The sequence below is a fragment of the Chiloscyllium plagiosum genome, unplaced genomic scaffold (assembly GCF_037043375.1).
Source record: "Chiloscyllium plagiosum isolate Xiang-an unplaced genomic scaffold, Cpla_swu_hap1 HiC_scaffold_26, whole genome shotgun sequence".
Classification (NCBI taxonomy): domain Eukaryota; kingdom Metazoa; phylum Chordata; class Chondrichthyes; order Orectolobiformes; family Hemiscylliidae; genus Chiloscyllium; species Chiloscyllium plagiosum.
In genome coordinates, this window is record NW_028270164.1 from 49,720,490 (window position 1) to 49,732,855 (window position 12,366).

Below are 12,366 nucleotides of genomic sequence, written 5' to 3' on the forward strand. Positions count from 1 at the left end.
TCTGGTAAAGATGCCAGATAGGGAAAAAACTGTATCGTGTATGTCATGTAAATATATTGAAACCATGTTATAATAGAGAGAAGGAACTGGAGAATCAGGTGGTAGTTACTGCCCTGCAGAGTGAGGAATCAAATCCAGATGTTGTGAAGTTTGATATGCCTCAAATACGTCAAACAGTGAGGAAATCCTTGAGGAGTGGGATAGGTTAGTGAACTATTTGTGTCAGGAGCAAAGAACACAGTTGAAAGGTTCGTTGCAGCAGTATAAGGACATATGCAGGAATAAGATTTGGTTGGGGGGGGGGGGCTTACTAATAGTATTGTGCATGAGGTAGACGTGAGGAATGCTTTTCGATAAACAACACCCTGACAGGCTGAATCCTTTCAAAGCCAGACAGGTCCAGAAGGAAGTGGATGCGATGCTCAACGACGATATCATTGAACAGAGTCTGAGCGAGTGGAGTTCACTGGTCGTGTTAGTTCCCAAACCTGACAGGAGTCAACGATTTTGTGTGGATTATTGGAAGGTCAAGGCCGTAACAAAATCTGACTCCTATCCAATACTGAGATCGGAGGACTGCATAGAGAAAGTTGGACAAGCCAGTTACACCACAAAATAGGACTTGCTGTGTGGTTATTGGCAGGTACCTATTTCGGAAAAAGTGAAAGAAATTTCTGGATTTGTAGCCCCAACTGGGCTGTATCAATTCAAAGTGATACCCTTTGGAATAAGAATGCACCAGCCACATTCCAAAGACTCATGAACAGAGCTGTGGCTGGGTTAACAAACTGTGTCGGGGGCTTTTGCCCGAAGCGACGATTCTCCTGCCCCTTGGATGCAGCCTGACCTGCTGTGCCTTTCGAGCACCACACTCTCGACTTTAATCTCCACCATCTGCAGTCCTCACTTTCACCATCGGACATGGAAGGTTGACCCCAAGGAACGCAAAGAGAAGGCCTTGGAGGAATTTCCATGACCAACCTCGAAGAAAGAGGTGCTTCGATTTTTGGGACTAGGTAGATTCTACCAGAGTCTGGATTAGTGGTGCTGGAAGAGCACAGCAGTTCAGGCAGCATCCAAGGTGCTTCGAAATCGGCGTTTCGGGCAAAAGCCCTTCATCAGGAATAAAGGATTCTACCAGAGGTTTGTCCCGAAACTTCAGCAACATAGTGGCACCGCTAATAGATTTGCTGAAGAAGAACACAAACTTTGTGGACGGAATAATGCCAGGAGGCATTTGACAATTTAGAAACAGTGTTAACCACCGCACCAGTTTTAGCTACACCAAACCTTTTGAAACCCTTCAAAGTTGCAATCAATGCTCGCAACATAGGATTTGGAACTGTACTGCTACAGGAAGATAATGGTGGAATTGAACTGCCAGTTGGTTACCTTTCAAAGTAACTTTTCAAAGAGAAAATACTGTACAGTCAAAAAGGAATTATTGATTTTGGTACTGGCCTTACAACATTTTAATGTTTATGTCATGAACAATGTGTCTGAGACAGTTGTGTACACTGATCACAATCCTCCTACATTCTTGGAACGATTTAAAGACGTGAATGAGATTTTGTTGGAGTGTTATGTTAAAGAATTTACAAATCGTACATGTTGTGAGTCATAAGAATGTGATAGCAGATGCATTATTGTGGATTTAATGGATAAAGTATAGATAAAATTGAACAGATACTGTGTCTGTGTGTGTACGTGTACGTGTACAGAAGTTAATATGAACTTAAGTCAATGTCCTATGTATTTCCTAGTAATAGGGTTAAGAATTAGGAAAAAAGCCATCTTTTCATTATGATGGTTCATTTTTTTTCATTGGGGGAGGCTGTTATGAAGTTGAAGGCGTGTACTGTATCTTTGAGAGAGAGTGAAGCTAGCAAGTACCTGTAATGTGACTGATTTAGCTGTCATAGAGTGTGCTGGAAAATTGGAAGATGTAACATTTGGCAGTAACCTAGATACTTGAGTTGTTTTCACAGCAGTTCGAATTTAACCAAAGGTACTAAAACCTAATCAAATTTTAATTTTTCTGTTTAGCAACTTGAACCAATGAGTGAATCTGATGTTTGGGATGTAAAAAATGCAGGTATTTTGGACAGTTGGCCAGAAAGAGTACTGACTGCCATTGAAAGACTGCTCTTTACCACACTCTCTGTCAGAGGTACCTTTTTCATATGAAACATCTTTATATTAGAAGACCAAAGACGACCCAGGGAGATCTACAAACAGAGGAAGATCGGCACTGGAGACGACAGTCACCGCCTGCTTTTGAAAAATCAGAGTTTTTCTTTTTATTCATCTGTTTGTTACATGTCTCATTTGCATCTAGATATGTTTTGAACGATAGTGTTGGATACATTGTAATTTTATTCCTTTACTCTACCCCAATCCCAAAACTCCTGCAACTCCTGGTAGCAGAAATACACTCATGATTTAAACATTACTGAAAAGTTCGTAAACATTCCAAAGTGCCAATTATGTTTAGGTTGTGTCACAGTCAGAAATATTTCCACTTGAGAAAAGAACTGCTGCTGCAGTTGAAAGAAAGGTTGTAAAAACCAAATATGTGTTAAAAGTTGTACATTTTTTGAAAGTCCTGTTCATTCAGTAAGGGGCTGTTTTGCATTTTCAGTAATTGCCTACATGTTGTGGAACCTATGCCAGTGCCGGGCAGAGATGTGGAGGCTTACTGTTTGCTGTGTGAGTGTAAATACGAAGAAAGAAGCACCACTACGATCAAGGTACAAATAAACCTTCTTCATTACCTCTGATAATTCAGCTTCCCCAACTCCAAGCCCCATGATGAAGCGCTATTACCAAGATTATTCATCTAAATGACCCGTTTAGTGGAGTCCTGCAGTTGATTTGTAAACACTGCTTTGGATTTATTTCATATTCCTATTTCATGCTTAGAATTGTACATCATAGAGAGAGGGAATTTGGCCTATTCTATCCATGCTACCAGTTGATGGGCTGAGGAATGGTAGATGGAGTTCAGTTTAGATAAATGTGAGTTGCTGCATTTTGGAAAAGCAAATCAGAACAGAACTTATACACTTAATGGTAAGGTCCTAGGGAGCGTTGCTGAACAAAGAGACCTTGGGAGTGCAGGTTCATAGTTCCTTGAAAGTGGAGTCGCAGGTAGATAGGATAGTGAAGAAGGCGTTTGGTATGCTTTCCTTTATTGTTCTGAGTATTGAGTTTCAGAGTTGGGAGGTAATGTTGCGGCTGTATAGGGCATTGATTAGGCCACTTTGGAATATTGCATGCAACTCTGGTCTCCTTCCTATTGGAAGGATGTTGTGAAACTTGAAAGGGTTCAGAAAAGATTTACAAGGATGTTGCCAGGGTTGGAGGATTTGAGCTATAGGGAGAGGCTGAACAGGCTGGGGCTGGTTTCCCTGAAGTGTCAGAGGCTGAGGGCTGACCTTAGAGGTTTACAAAATTATGAGGGGCATAGATAGGATAAATAGACAAGGTCTTTTACCTGGGTGGGGGGTTCAGAACTAATGGGCATAGGTTTAGGATGAGAACAGAACGATATAAAAGGGACCAAAGGGGCAATGTTTTCATACAGAGGGTGGTGCATGCATGGAATGAGCTGACAGGGGAAGTGGCGGAGGCTGGTACAATTGCAACATTTAAAAGGCATCTGGATGGTTTATGTATAGGCAGGGTTTAGAGGGCTATGGGCCAAGTGCTAGCAAATAGTTTGTATCGGTTTAGATGAAGGTCAGCATGAACGAGTTGGACAGAAGGGTCTATTTCCATGCTGTATATCTATATGACTACTACTCTGAATTGAAAAATACAATTTAATTTTGGGCAACATGTTTCAGCTCATCAAACTTGCTACATAAAAACAAAAACAATTCCTTACGGTTTAATTTGGCAGTTCTTAGTTTGAAGGATAATAGTCTCCGAATTCTGTCGCAGTCCTTCATAGAATCATCATAGAGTCCTTACTGTCTGATAGCAAGCCGTTCGGCCCAACAAGTCCACACCAACCATCCGAAGAGCATCCACTCCGACCCAACTCCCCCATCCTATCCGAGTCCTGTTACCCTGCATTTCCCATGGCTAATCCACCCAACCTGCACATCTTTGGACTGTCTAAGAAACCAGAGTGCCCGGAGGAAACCCATGCAGTCACAAGGGTTTTGTGCACACTCCATACAGACAGTCACCCGAAGCGGAGTACCTGGTGCTGTGAAGCAACAATGCTAACCACTGTGCCACCCCTGGTTTTGTTTTGGTTAGTGAAAATGGGAAGGAGGAATTTAAGCTAACTCGGCCATTGCAGCTTGGTCACACCCAGTTCATTAGTATTGGGAATCATATATACAGTCAACCATATCTGATATAGACGAATAGTACTCCAAAACACTACTATCTTCATTCTGAATAATGTTTTTGTTTATGAAAGATCCAGAGTGGTCACAGGGCCAACAAAATGGAAACTAATGCTGAAAATATTGTGTAATATTTGTTATTTAAAGAAAGCAATTTGTATCATAAGATGTAATGGAAACAAAAGCAAATATGGAGTTGTTGATTTATGAAAAACTGAAGATACATTTATTCTTTGTAAATCTTGATTTGACAGGTAACAATCATCATTTACCTTACTGTTGTTGGAGCTCTACTGGTGTATATGGCATTCCTGATGATAGTGGATCCACTTATCCGAAAACCGGATTCATATATTCAACCTCTGCACAATGAGGAAGACACTGAGGTATGGAAAGTGAATTATAATTCCAGGTGGGTTTTTACAATAAGTGGGAGGTACCTACAAGCCTGCGAATCATTCACCTTTACGTGATTGATCAGTGCCAAATGTGAGAACTTTTTATATGGCTTTGCAATGTACTATTATCATTAATTGCTGTCTCACTCTCTGTTGAAATGTCATCATTAATTTGTGAACACAGGTTAATTTTATACTCTGCATTTAATAGCAGTTAATGAACTTTTTAACATAGAATGAGATTTTTTTCTTTTAGTTCTCTTTCATGTTGTTCTTCGTTGTTTCCCACTGGTTTTCAAACTGTTACAGATGATGTCACTGCTTATGATCATGTTTATTATTCAATGTTCCTTCAATAAATAGGAATTCTACTTAAGAAGGTGTGCAAAAATTCATATCAAACATGGTCTTGACTTAAAGTACCAAACCAAAAGTTGGCTGCTCATGAGAGGTATATTCTAACAATGTGGGATGGATGAGCTCTGTCCAGAGCTATCAGCGTTTTGGAAACTTTTGTTCCTAAGTTTTATTGATAATCACTTAATAGATCAACAATCCACTTGTCTGGCCATGTAGCAAAAAAAAATGCATTGTAGTAACCAAGTACTTGCACATTATAAGTAAAAGTGAAAGGAATTGAATAGGAGAAGAGATACTTGGAAAGGGATTTGAGAGTGTAGAGACATCACACTGAGAATACAGCTAGAACTAATCTCCAGAGATTACACTCTGGATAAGAATGTGCACACATTGGCTTTGCAATGTACTATTATCATTAATTGCTGTCTCATTCTCTGTTGAAATGTCATCATTAATTGCTCAATACAGCACTCTCCAATGTAATGGTCGTTACTCAGTACTGTACTTTGCAATGTAATGTTATGCTTCACTATCTCAGGCAACTTCTGAGGTTCGAAGTCAAAAGAAGAGAAAATATTACGATATCTTTCAAAAGTCTTGATGTATTGCTGTGGGCTTTAGGTTTGGCTTGTTGATTTGGAAATCTGTATACGACTTGATTAGCTTCGTGAGTAATGTACTGTAGAACCTAAATAGGCCTCATGTTTGATTCATGGCTTGTACTCAATTGACTAGGTAAGCAGTTACAGAATTGTTAATAGTCTCAGTGCCTCCAGGCTGAGAATAACAAATCAGACATTTTTACACTCCTTGTCTGGTAGATCCTACTAGAAAGTACAGATTTGCTTTTCATAGAATTTGAGATTACTTTACCAAGTCCCTGAGCATGATCACAGTAGAAAAGTATTTTGCAGGGCTAATCACTTCCCACTCGTCAGAACCGTAAGGAAATAAGGGAAAGACGTGATATTGTGTTAGTTGTAATACAACTGGCAGAAGCATGGATTACTCGATGGTAAAGATTCGGTCACGTTATTGACTTTCCACTAGAAATGTTGCTCGAAAACATCCAATAGTAGTGAGGAAAGAAAAAGAATCCCACTCACCCCTGCCACTAAGAAAGCTGAGATCAGCAATGTCAAAGGAATACCACCTCCTGCAGGTTTCCCCGCAGGTCATATGCCATCCTGACCTCCTTGTGCATTCCAGTTTGTTCATCAGGTGGTTAAGTGAACTGGAATGCTTATGAGGTATCATTGGCATTGCTGGAGTCATTAAAGTCCTTCATCGAAAGACATCTGACATCCTTATCTGGTCTGACATTTGTGTTTCCAGATTCTCCTCCAAGTGTTTACTCTTAAATGGCTGAGCAAGCCACTCAATTGTATCAAACTGCTAAGAAGTCTATGAAAAGGAATGGAACTGCGCAGAACACCTGGCACTAGCATTGCCACTCGACAATAACAAACCCAGCCCTATCAATTTGCAGTGACCTACTTATTAACATCTAAGGGCTTGTACCAGAATTGGGAGAGCTGATATACTGATTTTAAGGAAGAGTCTGATATAATTGTCATCACAGAATTTTACCTTACAGGCTATGTCACAGACACCACCATCATAATCCCTGCTTATCTGCTGCCTCACCCACAAGACAGATTCAGCAGAAGTGGTGGCACGGTGGTATACAGTCAGGAGAGAGTTGTCCTGGGAGTCCTCAGCATTGACTCTGGACCCCATGAACATTGGTTCACATATTGGCAGGGAAACCTCCTTTCTGATGCCCACCTCCCAGACCCCTCAGCAGGTGAATCCATACTCCTCTATGTTAAACACCAATTTGGGAAAAAAGCATTTGAGTATGGCAAGGATATAGAATGCATTCTGTCTGGGGCGACTTCAATGCCCTTCACCAAGAGGTGCTCAGCAGCATCACTAACCACCAAATTAGTCGAGTCCAAAAGGACATAGATACTAGACTGGGTCAGCTCATGGTGAAGACACCAACAAAAAGGAAAAATATGTTTGACCTCATCCTCCCCAATCTACCTGTCCGAGATGCATCTGCCCATGACACTACTAGGAGGAGTTTTTACTTTTTTTTCTGTGATGTGGGTGTCACTGCAAGGCTAGAATTTGTCATGCATCCCCTAATTGCCCATGAACTGAGTGACTTATTAGACCTTTTGGAGGACAGTGAAGAGTCAACCACGTACTGTGGGTTTGGAATCACATCAAACCAGACCAAGTAAGAGAGACAGATTTCCTTCCCAAAAAGACTCACCATCACTGAAGCCAGTTTTGTTTCTGATTTATTAACTAAATTTATGTTCCACCACTACTATGGTAGGATTTGACAGCTCGTCCCCAGGGCATTAATCTGGCGCTGTGGATTACTAACCAGTCCAGTGGCATATCACTGTGTCACCGTTTGCAAAAACACAGTACTTGTGAAGATGAAGTGCCCTCCTTCCATTGAGGATACCCTCCATCATGTGTGACATTGCCACTGTGCTAAATGGAATAGGTTTTGAACAGATCGAGCAATTCCAGAAAATATCCATGATGCCCTGTGGGTCATGAGCAGCAGCAGGACTGTGTTCTCCAACCATCTGTAATCTCACAGCTTGGCACATCCTCTACCCCTACCATCAGCCAGGTGATCAGCCCTAATTGAGTGAAGATCGCCAAGAACAGCACTGAACGTACCTGAAATTGAAGTGTCCATCTGGTAAAGCTACAACACAGAACCACTAGCATGTCAAACAGCAGAAGCAGTATGGCAATAGACTGGAGTAAATGATTCCATAATAAATGGATCAGTATAAACTCTGCAATCTGATGATATCCAGCTGTGAATGGTATTGGAAAGTTAAACCACTAACAGGAGCAGGAGGCCCCATAACTATCCACATTCATAATGTTGGGGGACAGAGCACTTCACTACAGAAAAAAACCAAGGATGAAGCATTTGCAACCATCTTCATCCAGAGGTGCTGAATGGATGATCCCCAGCATTACCAATGTCACTCTTTAACCAATTTGATTCATTTGATTTGATGTAAAGAATTAGCTGAAGGCACTGGATACCTCAGAAGCTATGAGTCGGACTAGATTCGGCAACAGTACCATATAAAAAGGATTAGCTGCACGAAACTATTCCAGTGCATCTATAACACTGGGATCTACCCAGCAATGTGCAAAATTGCCCAGGTATGTCCTGTCCACAGTAAGGAGGGAAAATCCAACTTTAGTCAATTAGTTCCTACTGGTCTGGCTTTGCAGAGTGAGGGAATGGGTTTTCAACTGTGCTGCCAAGTGCTGCTTCCTCCTTAATAACCTTCTCATTGACACTCAGTTTGGGTTCTGCCAGGATCACTCAGCCCCTGACCTCACTAAAACATCTTCCAAATGTAGGCAAAAGAGCTGAATTCCAGAGATTAGGTGAAAACAATTGCCCTTGACATCAAGAAAGCATTTTTCGGAATGTGGTATCATGGAGCTGGAATCCGAGCAAATCAGGAGGAAAACTCTCCAGTGGTTGGAGTCGTGCTTACACCAAAGGAAGATAGTTGTTGGAGGTTATTCATCTTTCATCCTGGGACATCTCTTTCTACAAGAGTTCCTCAAGCAGTGTCCAAGGCCCAACGTTTTCAGCTGTTTCATCCGTGACCATCTCTCCTCCTCCTCCACCTCCTCCTGTCTCCTCCACTCCTCCCCACCCCACCCCACCCCCAGCCAAATGCACAATATAGAGTCATAGAGATGTACTCTTTAGTCCAACCCGTCCGTGCCGACCAGATATCCCAACCCAATCTAGTCCCACATGGCCCATATCCCATCAAACCCTTCCTATTCCTATACCCATCCAGATGCCTTTTAAATGTTGCCATTATACCAGCCTCCACCACTTCCTCTGGCAGCTCATTCCATACATGTACCACCCTCTGCATGAAAACATTTCCCCTTACGTCTCTTTTATATCTTTTCCTTATCACCCTAAACCTATGCCCTCTAGTTCTGGACTCCTCCACCTCAGGGAAAAAAACTGTGTATTTATGATTTTATAAACCTCTATAAGGTCACCCCCTCAGCCTCCTATGCTCCAGAGAAAACAGTCCCTCTCTATAGCTCAAATTCTCCAACCTTGGCAACATCCTTGTAAATCTTTTCTGAACCCTCTCAAGCTTCAGAACACCCTTCCGATAGGAAGGATATAATTGTACACAATATTCCAACAGTGGCCTAACCAGTGCCCTCTACACTCGCAACATGACCTCCCAACTCCTGTACTCAATACTCTGACCAATAAAGGAAAGCATACCAAACGCCTTCTTCACTATCCTATCTACCTGCGACTCCACTTTCAAGGAGCTATGAACCTGCATTCCAGGTTATCTTTGAAGTGTATAAGTCCCGCTAAGATTTGCTTTCCCAAAATGTAGCACCTCGCATTTAATTAAATTCCATCTGCCACCTTTCAGCATATTGCCCCATCTGATCAGCACTTCCATCCGCATTTGTAGTTCTCAGATACAGTGAAGCCTTTATTCATATGCAGCAAGTTCTGGACAGCTTCCAGACTTGGGCTGATAAATGGCAAGTGTTAGGACTTTGAACCATTGATTTAACTTATAAAAGTGGTACAGTGTTTAGCACTGCTGCCTCAACTTCATTTCTACCCTCTGGTGATGTCTGTGTGGAGTTCATGCATTCTTCCTATGTCTGTGTGGGTTTCCTGCAGGTGTTCTGGTTTCCAGTTCCGTGATGTGCAGGTTAGGTGGATTGGCCATGCAAAAGTGCCCATAGTCTCAAGGAATGTGCAGGCTAAGTGGGTTAGCAGTGTTGTAGGGCTAGGGCAGTGCGTCTGGATAGGATGCTGTTCAGAGGGTTGGTGTGGATTCTATGGGCTTAATAGCCTGCCTCAACACTAAGGGTTCTGTGATTTTATGAAGCTTAATGTGCATTTTGTATTTTGTATGTTTGATAGTGAAGGCCATAGTTAGAATTTTGCTTTAGAGTTTTCGTGAGTGGCTTTGAGAATTCTGGAAGTATTTTGTTTCCGTGTATTTTTAATGAGGTATTACAACCCTTGAAATGAAGAGACAGTAATTAGTAGCTGATTTATTTTTAACAACCTAGAAAAAGTGTGCTGTTCCAGATTGACAGGATGCGGGGACACCGAGTGAGAGACAAAACCTATATGTCACTCAACCAATGGGGGGAAAATAAAACTGAGTTTAGGTAACTTGTGTTTTCTCTAAAGTTAATGTAATGGTGAACTTAGTTTGCAGTTAGTTTTAGCTGACTCAGGGAGAGCTTGCAGCTGAAGGCAAAACTATGAAGTAGAAGTACAGAAATTTACAGGAAGGAAGCCAGTTGAAGCTGTGCCAGCTGAGTAGGAGGGTTTGGTGTGGAGATAGCGATATCCCTTCACTGGAGTATTTGGTGTTGTAAGAATGTTTGAGGTAAAGGTAATAGTGTGAATTTGAATTCTTTTCTGGGGCTTTTTATGAAATCTTTTCAGATTTCATTTTTGCTTGGAGAAATGTAGTTCATGTTTTCATACAGTCAGTTCTTCCAAAACGCAATGGTTGTGTTATTGTGCAACTCTGCATTATAGAAAAGTCATGCTTTATAAACAGTGCTTAAAGTGTTGGCAATGTAATCACTTTACAGCCAACACATGTTTTAAACATTTGCCCTTTAGAAACGGCATCACCAATTCATCAGTTGCATTACAGCCAATTCGTAATGACGAAATGGACGTTATAGCAGTATTTAAATAATGTTTTGCTCTTTACATTAAAAGTGTACAGACAGACTTTTGTGAATGGGTTTAATATATGACCTCAAGCGTTTAAAAACATTTTCTCTGCAATCTAATTGGTCCAGCGTTTGCATCTGCTAAGCTCTTGATGCAAGTAACATACACAACACGGTGCCTTCTCAAACAGAAGTGATTCTAACTTAGCTCCATGAGCTTCAATGGCATTACATCCTGGGGGTCCTACTGACCAGAAACTGAACTAGAAAAGCCATATAGATTCAGTGCCAAAAAAGCAGGTCAGAGTCTAGAATTTCTGGAGCAAGTAACTCTCTCTTCTTGACTCCTAAAACCCTAGCCACAAGACCCAAGTAAAGAGTGTGATGAAATACTCTTCAACTGTCTGCTTTTAGTGCAGTACCAACAATACTCCAGTAGCAGGACAAAGCAGCCAGGCACCCAAACCAACACCTTTTTAATGTATAATTCCTCCACGCCAATGAACAGTGGCAGCTGTCTGTACCATCTGCAAGATTTTGTGCAAAAACTCAGCTAGGCTCCTTCAACGGCTTGTTTGAAATGCACAAGCTCCACAGTTTTAAAAAACAAATGCAGCAGTTGGGTGGGAGCAACACCTGTAAGGTCCCCTCCATCTTGATTTAAAACTGTTACTTTTCCTTCATTGTCACTAGATCAAAATCCTGCAACTCCCACTCTAACAATACTGTAGGTGTACCTTCCTCCTGAAGAAAGGTTGAAACTCAAGTAAAATTGGCTGGACGAAGAAGTCTAATGAAAAGCTACAACCTGATTTACATGGTAATGATGACCCAAAAGGTAAAACCAGTAAAATTGGTTTGACTCTTTTTTTATTCTTAACAGAAGCCCAGTGTGACTGGTTCATTCATTTCCAAGTATTACTGATTTTTGTTACTGGACTTTCCTCAAGCTGGAACTTTTCTCTATTAACATAGAAACATTGCCTAGATATGATTTTAATTCCAATTGGACATTTTTTTTTATTGCCTCGAAAGGTTGTGGTCTCAGACTTATTCAAGGTTATGGTATTTAATACAGACTGACATTCCTGTGCAGTACTGACAGACTGCTGCATTGTCAGTGATGCATTTCAGATATGACACTAAGCTTAAACACCTTTTCTGATCAGGTGAATATCAACAATTCTGTAACAGTATTCAGAGCAGTGCATTAAGTTCTCTTCCTTCATTTTCCACCCCTGCCACTGCAAAAATGAACTACTTGTTCACCTTACTAATATTTGTGAGAATGTTCTAGTTCAGAATGATGCCTGCATTGCTTACAAAGTATACTTATGTGCAGCACATGAGGATCATGTAATGATCTCGCAGTAACAATAATAGCATGCTGTATAAATGTGAGCCTTGCATATAGTGCTAATGTTTCTACTTTCTGGTTAATATTCCAATCACTGAACCCGTTGTCCCAAACATTGCTTTCA

At 41.2% G+C, this 12,366-nt stretch overlaps 1 protein-coding gene across 2 annotated transcripts in view; it reads left to right on the forward strand.

The window, feature by feature from the left end:
* tmem9 (transmembrane protein 9) overlaps positions 1-12,366 on the forward strand; it is a 98,158-nt gene that overhangs the window by 53,126 nt on the left and 32,666 nt on the right. For both annotated transcript variants that reach the window (XM_043717021.2, XM_043717020.2), the window contains exons 3-4: positions 2,642-2,750; positions 4,616-4,747. In XM_043717021.2, coding sequence (XP_043572956.1) covers positions 2,667-2,750; positions 4,616-4,747 — 216 coding nt within the window. In that variant the 5' untranslated portion in view covers positions 2,642-2,666. The remainder of the gene's footprint in view (positions 1-2,641; positions 2,751-4,615; positions 4,748-12,366) is intronic.